At 36.4% G+C, this 14,528-nt stretch overlaps 1 protein-coding gene across 2 annotated transcripts in view; it reads right to left on the bottom strand.

Moving 5' to 3' along the window:
- Window positions 1-14,528, bottom strand: part of stum (mechanosensory transduction mediator stumble) — a 62,202-nt gene that overhangs the window by 26,173 nt on the left and 21,501 nt on the right. For both annotated transcript variants that reach the window (XM_033484296.2, XM_033484295.2), the window contains one exon: window positions 12,395-14,156. In XM_033484296.2, coding sequence (XP_033340187.2) covers window positions 12,395-14,156 — 1,762 coding nt within the window. The remainder of the gene's footprint in view (window positions 1-12,394; window positions 14,157-14,528) is intronic.

The following is a 14,528-nucleotide window of genomic DNA, read 5'->3' as shown; positions in this document are numbered from 1 at the left end:
TTAAATACTATTTTATTTTATAATTATTTATTATTATTTTATTTTATTATTTTATTATTTAATTTTTATTATTATGTTCTATAATTATTTGAAATTATTATTTAATGTAATTGAGAAATTCTTCTTGGAAATTATACAGGCTTTTGTTGCATATTATTTTCAGGATTATTTCTTTTGTCACATATTTTGAAAATGAAAAACCAACGATACAATTCCTTCTTTGAAATTGCTATTATTGCAAATGGATCGATATTGATTTTATTAATTTTATTACCAAATATTATAATCAAATATTATAATTAAATAAATAATATATATAATCAAATATTATAATTAAATAAATAATATATATAATCAAATATTATAATTAAATAAATAATATATATAAATAAATATTATAATTAAATAAATAATATATATAAATAAATATTATAATTAAATAAATAATATATATAAATAAATATTATAATTATAATATATTTAATACTGATAATATTTAACTTTGATAATTTTATTATCAAATAACGGTTCGAAATTAATTATTCCAAATGATTGCTCCTTATTTTCACGTCAAATAGCATGTGCCCGAGAGTCCAGGATCAGGAAAGAGGAAACAGGAGGAAGAATTCTCAAGTCGATGTGTACCGTAACGTGAAGCGTCCCGCGGCGGAATTTTAATGTGCAACAAGACAAAAGGGAGACGATCGCGGGAAACTAGTCTATGTTTATGTTCCGCAGACCGGAAATGGCGTGCACGTGCAACCGTGTTTTCAGAGGAATCCCGTTCAGCTACTGTACGATCGACTAATAATAGATGCGATAATATTTGCCACAGCCTTTACCGAGCCGTACGCGCTAAAGCAACCGGGCGCGATCGGCCGCATTCACGTTGCAGATTCCAGAAAATGATTTTCAGGGTAACGGTGAATGGCACTCTCGATCGTCGATTCAACTTCCAGCAATTCAGAACCGGCAGTAGAAATCGCCTTCGTGCTACTATCATTATCGATTATCATAATGTACGTTAATCAAGTAGAAGCAGCTACTGAATTGGTATAATGATTCACTCATCTGTTCTTCTTTTGTGATTCCATATAGATACGTATTTACAGTAATTTCGCTCTAATTCGCGCTCAGATCGCGCACAAAAATGGACAATTTAGGAAGAGGAGATACGATTATTCATTATTATATTTATATATACAGGGTGTGCCAGGTCTTAATGTTCAAACTTTGTCAGTATATTCTATGGTACAAAGTAAGAAAATAATGTTAAAACCTGGGACACCCTGTATATATAGTGTACATTAATCAAGTAGAAGTAGCTACTGAATTGGTATAATGATTCACTCATCTGTTTTTCTTTTATGATCGCATATAGGTACGTATTTACAGTAATTTCACCCTAATTCGTGCTCAAATCGCATTTATATATATAATAATATTTATATATATAATATAATATATTTAATATCGAATATTTATATATATAATAATCATCGAACGTGCATATATATATATATATATATATATATATATATATATATATATATATATATATGCACGCATATTATTGCCAAGGACATCATAAAAGCAATGCTCAAAGAGCATCACGCAAAAGATTGTAAAACGATTGGCATATAAATATTTTTACTAAAATCTTACATTATTAAAAATATTAATAGAAAATATTTATATTAACGAAAACTTAAAAATTTCCAGTTTGATCTCTGTTCAGCTTCGATATAATTTTATAACGTACATTTTTATTTTCGATAATGACTTAATTTAGCGAGGCGATATACGAATTAAGACCAGTTAATTTATTAAAGTGTTTAGAAATTTAGTTTATATACGAACTGTTATCGTGGATATATTGGAATGAATAAAGTGTGCTGTTACGATTATGAATATATAAAAATTCTCTATCTCGATTGCAATAACAACAAGAGTTTAATACAAATTTATTTGTATTTTTCATAGTTTAAATAAGTTGAATTCGCAATCTAATGATAACAAATCTATCGAAAGTGTAGAAAAATGTTGTCATCTTTTCCAAAGCTGTTCAGTTTTCACGAGTGAAAATGAATGCCTCCGACACAACGCAAAACCTTTCTTTTACTTTTAAGTATTATCCAACCCAATTAAAAAGAAAATATATTTCCGACTATCAGAAACGTCACAATCGCGACGATTAACCGGTTAATTGCCGAAAATTAACCCCCAAAATTCTCCCAAAATCGAAATAATGTTATTCATTTCTTCTAAACCGAAACAAAATATGATTCTTCTGTTATCTGTTAGAAATAGTAGTGTCAATAATTATAAAAATCACTCTAATATTTTTGCATGTTGAAGTCAAGACTTCGCCACTACATGACATATTATTGTATATTAATGATAATATAATATAATACATTATAATAATATAATATAATATATTATAATAATATAATATATTATAATAATATAATATAATATAATAATATATTATATATCACAGAATTGTACAAGATATTTCTAAAAAATTAAGAATGAAGATGAAAACATTAGATAACATATAAGTCAACAAGGACTGACACGATCGAAAGGAAATTTTGCACAATTCGAATACACGCCTAGTACGCATATTCTCATCATCGATTAGTTAAAACAAAAAGTAAGATTCAGTGTAACAAATATAATAAATGTATAGTAGATATAACAAATATGTATAGAACAGGAAATATAGTAAATGGAAAATTATCAGACATATAAGTAACACTATTCTTAAAATAAAAATATAAAAGATTAAGAAAAAAATAGAGGAAAAATTAGGCTGCCGAATGGTGAACCGAAACAACACCAGAGTGTCTGAAAGATGGGTACGAGCTGTGAAGATAATTAAAAAAGAGTCCCCTCTTCTCAAATCGTCCATTTTTGTTTACGATTTTCTCTCGATAATTCGAGAGAATTTACTGCAGACGGAGCATGCGATCGTAATCATGACAAAGATTAATTGTTGGCATAAATAACGATCGCACGAGTACGAGTACGTAAACAAAAGTCGCGTCAATAAGAATACGCATAAAATGCATTTTCTCGTATAAAATAGAGAAATACTGTAAGTTAGAAAAATGATTTTACACTTTCAGTTGAAACAGCTTCGAGTGCAAAGGGTTAAAATTCATTACAGCGGATGGTATATTGGCTCTTCCGCATCGTAAACATCCCAGTAAAATTGGTAAAAAAATTGTGTTAATTAACCCTTTGCACTCGAGTGGTGACTCTGAGGCACCACTAAAATTTGTTATATCACCTTTTAAGATAATTTTCACATTGACAAAGTTTAGATCTAAAAAATTGTTAAGAGTGTAAACTGTTGTGCGAGTCCCAAGAGTCAATTTCATATGCGTAAAATGCATTTTGTCATAAAAAATAGAAATACTATAAATTAGAAAAATGATTTTATATTTTCAGTTAAAATAGCTTCGAGTGCAAAGGGTTAATACAGCATCAGCGCTTTCTTCGACCCGCGGTGTCAACGTATGTTCGCGAAATGAACAGCGGAGAGAAGGGAACAAAAATGGGAGAATCGCGACTCACGGCTGCGTGGAAGATTGACACGATCTGACCGCTTCGTTGATTCTAACGTGTTGTTTTTTTCTTCCTGATTTCTTTTTCCCTGGAATGCCGATCGAGTTAATTAGCGGTGCTCGTATAACGAGGCGATTCGAAATTCTGATTTATAATCCCCTTGAGCGGAGCCACCGCCGCAACTCTCCGTCGATGTAAATCTCCGCGGGATCGATAAACCCAGCTCGGTCGCATCGACCACAAGGCAAGGGTGGTGCTTTATAGTCGACCAGAGGTGAAGGAACTCTGGATCTTAACACGATGGGCCAAGTTTTCTGCACGACCCTGTGTCTACGATACTCGTAGGAAGCGACTCCCTGGCAGCACGAACTTGTAAAACAATTTAATTGCGCGCGTTCACAACGACGGACTTCCCCATTCACAGTCCCTTTTTCTTTTCTTCCGTTTCCGAACAGAAGGCACCTCTCTGTATCTGTGTGTTCCGCATGCGAAACCGCTCGAATTATTTGGCACGCGCCAGCTAGAGACACTCGCCAGTTTTCCTTCATTTAACACATTTATACGAAATATTTCAGAGTTTCAAATTAAGGGGAACACGCTGTATTCTGTTTATGAGCTATTCGGGGAAAATATTATTCGTCAATAATTGTAATATTAATATTATTCGTAAAACTGATCGTTAACTGACGAATATCGAACCCTAATAACTCCACGATATTACGGTCGTTTAATTAATGAAACTGAAGCTACAAATCCTGTGTGGCGAAAAGTATTCATCTTTTAATCAGTTGAATCACCGTTTGTTCAATAGCTCGTCTCTTTAACCCTTTGCACTCGAAGCCATTTCAGCTGTAAATCTAAATTAGTTTTTCTGACTTATGGTATTTCTATTTTATATGACAATGTTATATTTAAAGTTATATGTAGTTATATATATATAATATATATAATAAAATTAATAATTTTTCTGACTTATGGCATTTCTATTTTATATGACAAAGTTATATTTAAAGTTATATATATATAACTATATATAACTATATATAACTATATATAACTTTAAATATAACTTTGTCATATAAAATAGAAATGCCATAAGTCAGAAAAATTATTAATTTTATTATTATATATAACTATATATAACTTTAAATATAACTTTGTCATATAAAATAGAAATGCCATAAGTCAGAAAAATTATTAATTAATTTAGGTTTACAGCTAAAATGGCTTCGAGTAACTATATATATAGTTAGTATATTATAGTATATTAATATAGTATAATATTATAGTATATAGTATATATATATATATAGTATATATATAGTTATGTATAGTTATATATATATAAAGTTATTTTACATGACAAAGTGCATTTTATGCAAATGAAATTTAGTCTTGTGACTCGCACAACGATTAGACTTTTAACAATGTTTCGCATCTAAACCTTTATAATATAAAAATTATCTTGAAACGTGATGTAACAATTTTTTTTAATGGTGCCTCAGAGTCGCCACCGGAGTGCAAAGGGTTAATACGAATAGCGAAAGAACTCGGGGAGGAAAAATGGGTCTCGAAGCGCGCCGATGGGAACGGCTTTATGAAGGAGCATTTTAGGGATACATAATTTTGTCGGCCGGAAGTTCCGGGCAATTCTTCTCGGGGCGCGCTCGGCCCCGACTCATCACGAAAGTGATTCGTTTAATTGAGAATGATGCTTTCCTTTCGTGCCCGTCCCCCTTCTCTCCCCTTGCTCGTTATTCGATTTTCCGATCCGTCTCGTCCATTGGCTGCATGTATACGATACACTGTCCGTTGTAAACTAGTGTAACGAATAGTTTGGTTGTAACTTATAACAATTCGAGGGAACAAGCTTTGATAGATCGGATTGTTCCCTTTTCAGCACGATCGTGTTGTAGCTCGAAAATAAATGTTCGAGCTCCGAGGCCTCGAGCCTCGATTTTGTGTTTTGGATATATGATGTACGATACATTCAGTCAAATTGCGAAAACTATTTACACACGTCGAAAATGTGAAGCCGCTCCTCGAAGCACATTGTGTTAGCTTTTGTAAAATAATTATGCAAGCAACGGCTGCATGTCGATGGAACTGTATGGACGGCTCGGAAGCCGGTCATTGTTAGTGCAATAAGCTTAAAAATGAAGATAAATAAGGATTTTGCAAATTCGCTGGAAAAATATAAAAATGCTACCAATAATGCAAAGCATAATTTTTATTATATGTAATCAAAGAAATAATTAATATTAACGTTTAATTATTTTATTTTTAGTTCGTTTTACTATTCTATTATTTTGTTTATTCATCTCGTAAAGTTTCATTGAAATCGGTTAACCTTGTTGCGAGCTACGAACAATGAAAAATAACGAAAATCGCAGTATTTCACGACTTTTACATTTTACGATTAAATTTTCAGCTTGCGCGTAAATTATCGAGATCTACGAAACGCATCGTTTAAATTTTCGTCGAAGTCGTCGATGAAAAAGTCATTTTTTGAAACGTTTTTATTATATATATATATATATTTTGACACTTTCCAACCAATTGCAATCCCAATCCAACCAATTGATCCCTCTGATGTCTCAAAAAAAAGATTCAGGTCGTATCGTCAAATGTCAATAAAAATTATTCTATTTTCAAAGTTGTTCGAATGGTTTCGCGAGTCGTTGTACACTGATTCCGAGCGTCTTTTCCTACGAACTGGGAAACGATTTATCGTCATTTCCGGTATAAATAGTTATTCCGCGTTGCGCGGATCCTTTCTTAGATTAAAATCTGGCTCGCCGTGCTTGCAACGCTAATATGATTTCGTGACATTGGGAAATTGCATGACACATAAAATGTCTATTATTTCAGCTCACGATTAGGCTGCGGTTTTTTGTGCAAACTCCTGTAATACATTTTTAAGGGAGGTTCAACGTCCGAATTGATCGAAGTTCTCCGCAACTGGGCGAAACAAATTATATTCCTACAACAGTTTCTTAATCCGATATAACTCAAATAGCTGCTCTTGCCATTTTTTTTAAATATTATACTTTTCTCATTAACTGTGCTCAATGCTACCGACCTGTAATTTCCTCTTTCTATGCCGCGCTGATTTGATTAACGAAACTTAATTGTTAGGGCAGCGGACCCGGTTACTGTGAGTTGAGCAATTGCTGCGCCTTTGCTTTCTTTATTTTGTTTATTTTTCAATAATAATATTATTTTAATAATATTTATTTAATAATATTATTTTAATAATATTTATTTAATAATATTATTTTAATAATATTATTTTTCGATAAATGTAATTATGCCGAAACATACCAAAAGCAGAGCGATTGGTCACCCCACAGTAACCGTCTTCACTAATCTACGTAACAATTTAATGTTATTACGGTATTTATTTTATTTTCATTTGTTTATTGCTCCGTTCATACATTACATGTGTTTATAGATGCAAGTGTCCTTAGCCTACAGTTACCTAACCGCATGACCTGCAGCTTCATATTATTTCTAATTCTCTATATATAATATATATATTTCTCTATAATATATTCTCTACATATAATATATTATCACGCTGTAACACTTATTTTTTTAACCTCTTGCACTACGATTTCGTTTACAGCTACGCCGATTAGCACTTTTTTGCCACTAACACATTCCTAAATGAGAAAGAACATTTGTATCGATTGCGTGCCGAGCGGTTGCTTCAGTGTTTAAATATTAACTCTTTGTGCACTCGAGATTATTTTCACCCCAGAATTTGTTTCAACATTTGTTTCAACCTATAATATTTCCAATGTGGTACGATTGTTTTTATTTGATGAAATTAAACGCGAATGCTTATAGAAGGCTTCTATTATTTGACAATTTATCGAATGCAGATAATGATGTGAAAATTCTTTTGAAAATAGTGTTGCAATCTTTATCGTCGCCTCGAAGTCGCCACTCGAGTGCAAAGGGTTAATAGCAGAAGTGTAAAATTTCATCCGAATTTAACCCATTCGCATCTACAAACCGAATAATCCGAACGTGATAATCGTCAACGTGGACTTATTGATGATTTTATTGCAACAGAGATCGCGTAGCGTACCATCGACGTAATGATAATTAACTAATCTAGCATTTAATCTTAAAAATAGTTCACCAATTAGTAATAGCTGGCGTGCGGATTATTTCGTTTGCGGATGCAGATGGATTGAAGGAAGTGCATAACATCTGCATTTAGTGGGTTATAACGAGTCCGACACGTTGTTTTAGTGCAAGTGATTAACTTCCTAATAAACTAAGTAATACCACTCCTATTGCTAATCAGTTCTTTCTCGTTCCTAGCTTTATTGCTACTTTCGCGTTTCAATATTTCGCATATCTTGCCAATCTCGCAGATTTTTTTTACGATGTTCCCCGCCAGCACCTTTTGGATTTACCGCTCTAGGATATGTAATATTACATATTTCTTTATCCTATATATTTTTTCCAGGATATCTCTTCTTTTCATTGCTTTAACGCTGGAACAGTCGTGCATTAAAAGCGACTAATCTGTATTCCTTGTTAAAGACAACAACATCATATTTATCATAAATGCACAATTTTAATTACCGTATATAGGAAATGCGAAGAAAATTCTGTCCTTTTATGAAAAACGCTCCTTTTTTTCCTGCAAATATTCAGTTTCCAAATCTATCTTGTTTTTCGAATTCTTTATGTTTTTGTTTTTAGATCTTTTAGCATTCTTCGTGTACGTTTCTATCGTCTTTCAGTCAAAAAATCAAAAACGATAAAGAGCAGATTATAATTATTAAATTGCACAAGTGGAGAATGAAGAACGCCGACGTTGTTCTGACCGCCACAAACGCGAAAAATGGTAGAGAAACGGCGTTTAACCCTTAAATGCATAGAGTCCCAAAAATGAATCAATAACTTTTTGCGCGGATACCCGACAACAGTTTTGATATCGATACATTTAGCTGAATGGCAGTGATTCCTTTGTCCATTGACTTATCAAAAATGAACTAAAATAATGACATTTGACTTCAATATTTGTATCTTTCTGACGTTATACCAATTGGCGCGCATTTTTGATAGCGGGTTCATTTACGTACTTTTGGAAGTGGATTATTTAGAAATATTTTGGTGTATTCGTTAAACAAACAATATTTTCTAAAGGTAAGGCTCTTATTTATTAATTTGCTAGTACTTTTGTCTATATTCCGTAACTATCATGTGTATGGAGGACTTATTTCGTGTTGATGCAAAAATGGGACAACATGCACTAATGGTAATAATTACGACATGTATTTAGTACTATGCTTCCTTTATTGGTTTGTTGGTTTTGTTTTGGTGTGGTATGCATGTGGTTTATAATTTTGTTATAGATATGTCATACTAACTAAAGAATTTTTATGTCTATTTTGCATAGTGTACCAAAAATGAATCATTAATATTTTTCAATAAAAACCCTATAAGATATGACTTATAATTTTTTTTAATATTTTTCCCGATTTCCACTCATTTGAAAAATTATAACCCTATTTTTTAAATAAAATTCATTAATTCATGCATTTAAGGGTTAAAAGAACATCGCGAAAGAAGCGCAGCGTTGATTACACCTTTCCGGTAACTGTGAAATCCCATGCTCGTGGAAGTCCAGCTCTTTGTTGACAAAATATTGGATCAAAAGTTGTTTTTAGAAAAACGCGATTATTCTGCGAACAAGCCGATACGATACTTAACGTATAAATAAATTGAATATGAATGAAATAATAGTTTTGACATCGCATTAAAAGATTATATTTATTGCAGCCGCGCACGCACAGTGAGCTGCGGTCAGGGTCGACAATCTAGCAAAGGTCGTAAATCTTTGACTTCGACAGGGTTGCATGGTGGTGAGAAGCTTTTCTACTGATCGATGCAAATATGGATGATTAGAGATGAAAGTGGATAGATACCAGTGACGAGAATTGTGTTCGATTAATAGCGTAGTATACAGATTTAACCGAACTTAAACAGAATATACCAATTGTGTACAGGGTGTTGATGAGAAGGGATGAAATATTTTAAGGGTAAATACAATAGTACTCTCGCCAAAATAGAAGAGAAAACCTTCATACTAAAATAACTTCTTAAAATGCAGCGTTCAATTTAATTGACTCTAATAAGCAATCATGATATGTAATTGATTATTTTTCTCTACCGATGTTTATTGATTTTATTAATTCATATTCTTGAGAATATAGTATTATACTCTTCGGCGATAAGTAACGTAGATGAATTTCGAAGACGAATTTTTTTGAGATGTGAAGCTTGCGCGGAAATGGAAGGAATACGCGTAGAAAAATGTACAGGATGTCCCAAAATTATTGTACAAGCGAGAAACGGAGGGTTTTTGAAGTAACTTTTTCCTTAGCGAAAATGCAATCCGCGGCTTCGTTTACGAGTTATCAACGAAAAACAGTGGCCAATGAGTGACGAAATTATATTGACTATAGAAATTTATAAAATCCATGATCATCAGAGCACCTCTTGTTCTTCTATTTAACGAGTACTATCTACCTTAAAGTATTTAACGCTTTCTCTTCGCCCTGTACATGTATGAATCGTGATAATAAAGTACGAACTCCACGGTCTCGAATGCGTGAGCGACAGCGATTCGGTGCTTGTACGATCGAGAATGAATCTACGGTGGTGTTTTCCCGACAAGGAAAACCCCGAGAGTCGATACTTCTGTCTGATCGGTCAAATGAAATGAAATGAAGTTAACCAATTAGACGATTTCTTTTTACGGCACCGACCTATTCCTTGCGGACCAGGGGTGCTGTTATGGAGGGAGAAGCCGTCGCGTAGCAGAATTTGGCGCATGTCGGAATTTCCGCCAAGCTTAGTCCTCGGGGTGCCCCTGGTCAGTGACCGCTGGGTCCAGCCTCGAGACCCTTTGGAAATTCACGTTTGTCATGTACAATCAACTGTTGACATCGTGGAAAAAGATTTGATACTGTACACTCCGAAACAAAAAGATAGCACAGTCGTGCTATTTCTAACTTCGCGTGTTAAGATTATGTTATCGTCGAATCTCTGAGTGGTATGTAAAACGTATCTTCTACGAATATGTAAACATAAGATATAGGGTGTCCCAAAATTATTGAACGAGCGAGAAATGGGGGGTTCCTGAGGTCATTTGAAGTAACTTTTTCCTCAGCGAAAATGCGATCCGCGACTTCGTTCACGAGTTAATGACGAAAAACGGTGACCAATAAGAGGCGAGATCGCGAGCGGTCGAAGCCCCAGTTCCGCTTATTGGCTCGGCCGCCTCGCGTCAGCTGATCTCGCCGCTCATTGGTCACTGTTTTTCATTGATAACTCGTAAATGAAGTCGGGGATCGCGTTTTCGCGAAGGAAAAAGTTACTTCAAATGACCTCGGGAACCCCTCATTTCTCGCTTATACAATAATTTTGGGACACCCTGTAGATTGAATTTACTCCAAGCAGTTCTCTACGAAATAGAGGGACACGCAATTCGCGAGGCATGAAAAATGATAACATACTATAACCGTGTTCAAATATTCGTCGGTGTTCCATGAGCCTGCTCTGAGTTATTGCAGTGTTATATAGGGTGTATATTTCATCCTGCGCGTTCAAATGTCTTCGTTAATTTTGTTTATATGATAAAATGTGTCGTAACAAATTCGTTTGGTTCAAAGGTAGGAATATTATGATTTATTGGTTTTTTTCTTTTGAGATCATTTGTTCCGAGTTTCGAAAAGGTCGTACCGTCGTTCCTGTCAAATTAATCTAACGGCATTCTCAGCAAATTCTCATTAGGGAAGGGTCTACGTAGGATATGCACGAGGAATGCCACGTCATTTTTCATTTTTTCTATACTAAGTAATGTTCTATACCTATAATACAATTCTGCAAAAAATTTCAGACGTTTTCGTTTAAGGATAATTCGAGACAACCGGCTGTCTCAGTTGTTGCTTATGAAATTTAGATATAAATAAACGAAAATACAACTGCAAACTTGCTTCAGTTTTTTAGAATTTTAGGTCAGTTATTAAGGGTTGAAAAAACATAATATTTATTCTTCGTAGCTGGTTTCCACGAACAACCCTTTCATTGACCATTATTAATGAGTTCTGGCGAACCCAAAATTTTTAATTTCTTTGCAAACTTGTAAATAAATACTAAGATATTGAGGTTATATTATATAACCTATGATATGTAATATATGATAATAACAATAACAATGATAATGGTAATAATAGTAATAGTAATAGTAATAAATAAAATAGTAATATTAGTAATAAAATAATAATAGTAATAGTAATAGTAATAAATAAAATAGTAATACTAGTAATAAAATAATAATAGTAATAGTGATAATAATAATAATGATAATAATAATAATAATGGTAATAATAATAATAATAATAATATAGAATTTTTTTTTTTATTAAATTTCGAAAACAATAAATAGTATTTCAATTATTACGATTTTATTTAAAATCGCCCGCAACTCCACACTATCATTTCTACCGAAAAATAAAATGGATCGTTCTAGGATAAAAAAGAAATTCAGGAGCGACCTGTCACGTGTATCCATTATTGATAAAAATGTCAAGACAATCAAATTATTAATTTTCCAAAATTCTATTCTAAGCAAAAAACATTGCTTACCACAAGAGAAAATAAAAAACAGCGCAGTGGTGAATATTCCTCGTGCTCGCATAACGAAACCCTTTCAGCGACTCGGAATCAGAGGAAGAAGTGACCAAGAAGAACACGAAATCAAAAGAGAAGAATATAAATGTTGACTCACGCTGGCTCGCCGTTCTGCTCCAAATGCACCACGTTTCCGCTCAGAGTCTCGATCTCCTGGGGCCGCTTCACCACGTGCATGCCGGTTTTCTCCCGCGGCGAGGACACACCCCTCACGGTATCCACGCTCACCCCGGTATCCGTGGTTCGCACGCTGTCGATCGACTCGACCGACACACCGGCGGACGACTTTTGGGAGGTACCGCTCCCGTGAACGCTCGTTCGCGGTTTCACCCCGGCGCTGTTCACACTTCTCGGCCCGTTCACTGCACCGATCATAGCAGACACGTTATTCGCCTTCGAGCCGGTCGATTGATCGCGAACCACGTTCACAGAATTCGCATTTCCAACGACCCTCGTTGCTTGTTCGTTCGCCAGCCTCGGAACGTCTCTCGCCTCCTCTTGCGCCGCCATAGTATTCGCGGCTGCAGCAGCCCCCTGTCTCGGCAGTTCGTTGCCCGACGAATTCTCTACCGGTTCGGACAGCTTGCTCGTGTTCGTTGCCGTCGACGATTGCAACGCGGCCGACACCTCGATCCTCTGGTCGCCGAGCTTCGAATTCCTCGCGGTTTGCTCGTTCGCGGCGCTTTGGTTCTTGCCGGGTCGTTGCGTGGCGGAACCGTTGCCGGTCGTCGCTCCGTTCGCTTTAGCCAGGTTCTTCGCCGATTGACCGACGCTGTTGGTCTTCGAGTGGCCGCCGACGGATTCCGGAGGCACCGGCGACTCGTTTCTGCTCTCCGCTCCACCTTTCGTTCGGCCGTAACTGTTGCCCGCCGGCTTGCTGGACCTGGAGGTCTGGGTGTTCGCCGAGCGTTGATCCTCGCCGGCGTTGCTTATCGCTTGTCTGACGACGGAATCGTCGGTCGACGAATTGGAAGATTTGCTGTGAGGCGGGTCCGACGGGTTTCTCTTCTCCGGAGCATCTTTCTCCAGCAGGATCGCGTTAGCGTCTATGTGCAGCGGCTGGACGGCCGTCGTCGCGGTGGTGTTCACCACGCTGGACGTGCCGGTAGCACCGGAAGATTGCTTCAGCAGGTCTATCAGCTGGAAATCGCGGGTTCGATCGCTGCCGGACGAGTTGTTCTTGTTGCTCGTGCCGGACTCCTTCGAGCCCTCCGAATTCGGTGCAACGCTTTGGCCTTGGTTCCCATGGTCGTTGCCGTTTCGAACCTCCTTGCTACTCGCTCTGTCTCCGGCTCGCTTGCCCTTGTCGTTCGGCTGATTCGAGATGTTAATGAATCTGGCAGGGTTCAGTGAATTCGTGCTGACTCGGTTCGCCTTCAGAGGGATCTTCGACGGCGACGTTACGCGTTCTCTGCTCGAAACTTTGTTGGAGACGGAAGCTTTCTCTTGATTCGGTTTCTTCGAATTCCAAGCGTTCTTCGCCGGCGACGTTCTCTGGGACTTCAACGGCGACGATCTTGCGACTTCCTTGGAGCGATCCCTTCGACCGAACTGCGGCGTTCTCTCCGGTTTCGTCGGTGTGCCCTGGATGGGCGACAGTTTGCTGGGTGTTTTCAACGTCTGGCGACGAGCGGAGAGGTTCGTGGTGCTGTTGCTGCTGCTGCTGCTGTTGTTATTGTTCCCAGGCGCGTTCAAGCGGTTTCTCGAGTCGACGATGTTCGAGCGGGACCGCGAGTTCGCGCGACGGACACCCTTCGGCGAGGCTAGATACTCGGTCGACTTGCTGAGGGACGTCGAACGCTGGCGTGTTGGCTGCGGTATCAGGCTCCTTCTTGGACTGCTCTGCTGGGACACTGAAACTGAGAATCGCGATGGCTACGTTTTAACTGTTATTAATTATTGTACAGGGTGGTGGACCACGAAGCGTGATCGTCTTAGATTATTCTGCTGCCAGCGGTTCGAGCGAAAATTGTTTGTAACTGAAATGACATGCTTCAAATTGAGCTTCAAGATCGATTCTGTGGCATTTGTTGTCGACCCTTTCTTCCCCAGAATTATCAAGGCCGTCTTCAGTTTATTTTGTAGGTAAATTTACAAGTTTTTTAACACCTAGGCGGCCTGTTATCTTCGATGGTGGTGGACACGTAGGAGGATAAAAAATGATTCAACTAGTAAATGAAAATTACAATCGATAATTTATAGTATTAGCAATAATCCTCAACCCCTGTTTC

This window comes from Megalopta genalis, chromosome 18 (assembly GCF_051020955.1).
Source record: "Megalopta genalis isolate 19385.01 chromosome 18, iyMegGena1_principal, whole genome shotgun sequence".
Lineage (NCBI taxonomy): Eukaryota > Metazoa > Arthropoda > Insecta > Hymenoptera > Halictidae > Megalopta > Megalopta genalis.
This window is presented reverse-complemented; position numbering and strand designations above follow the sequence as displayed.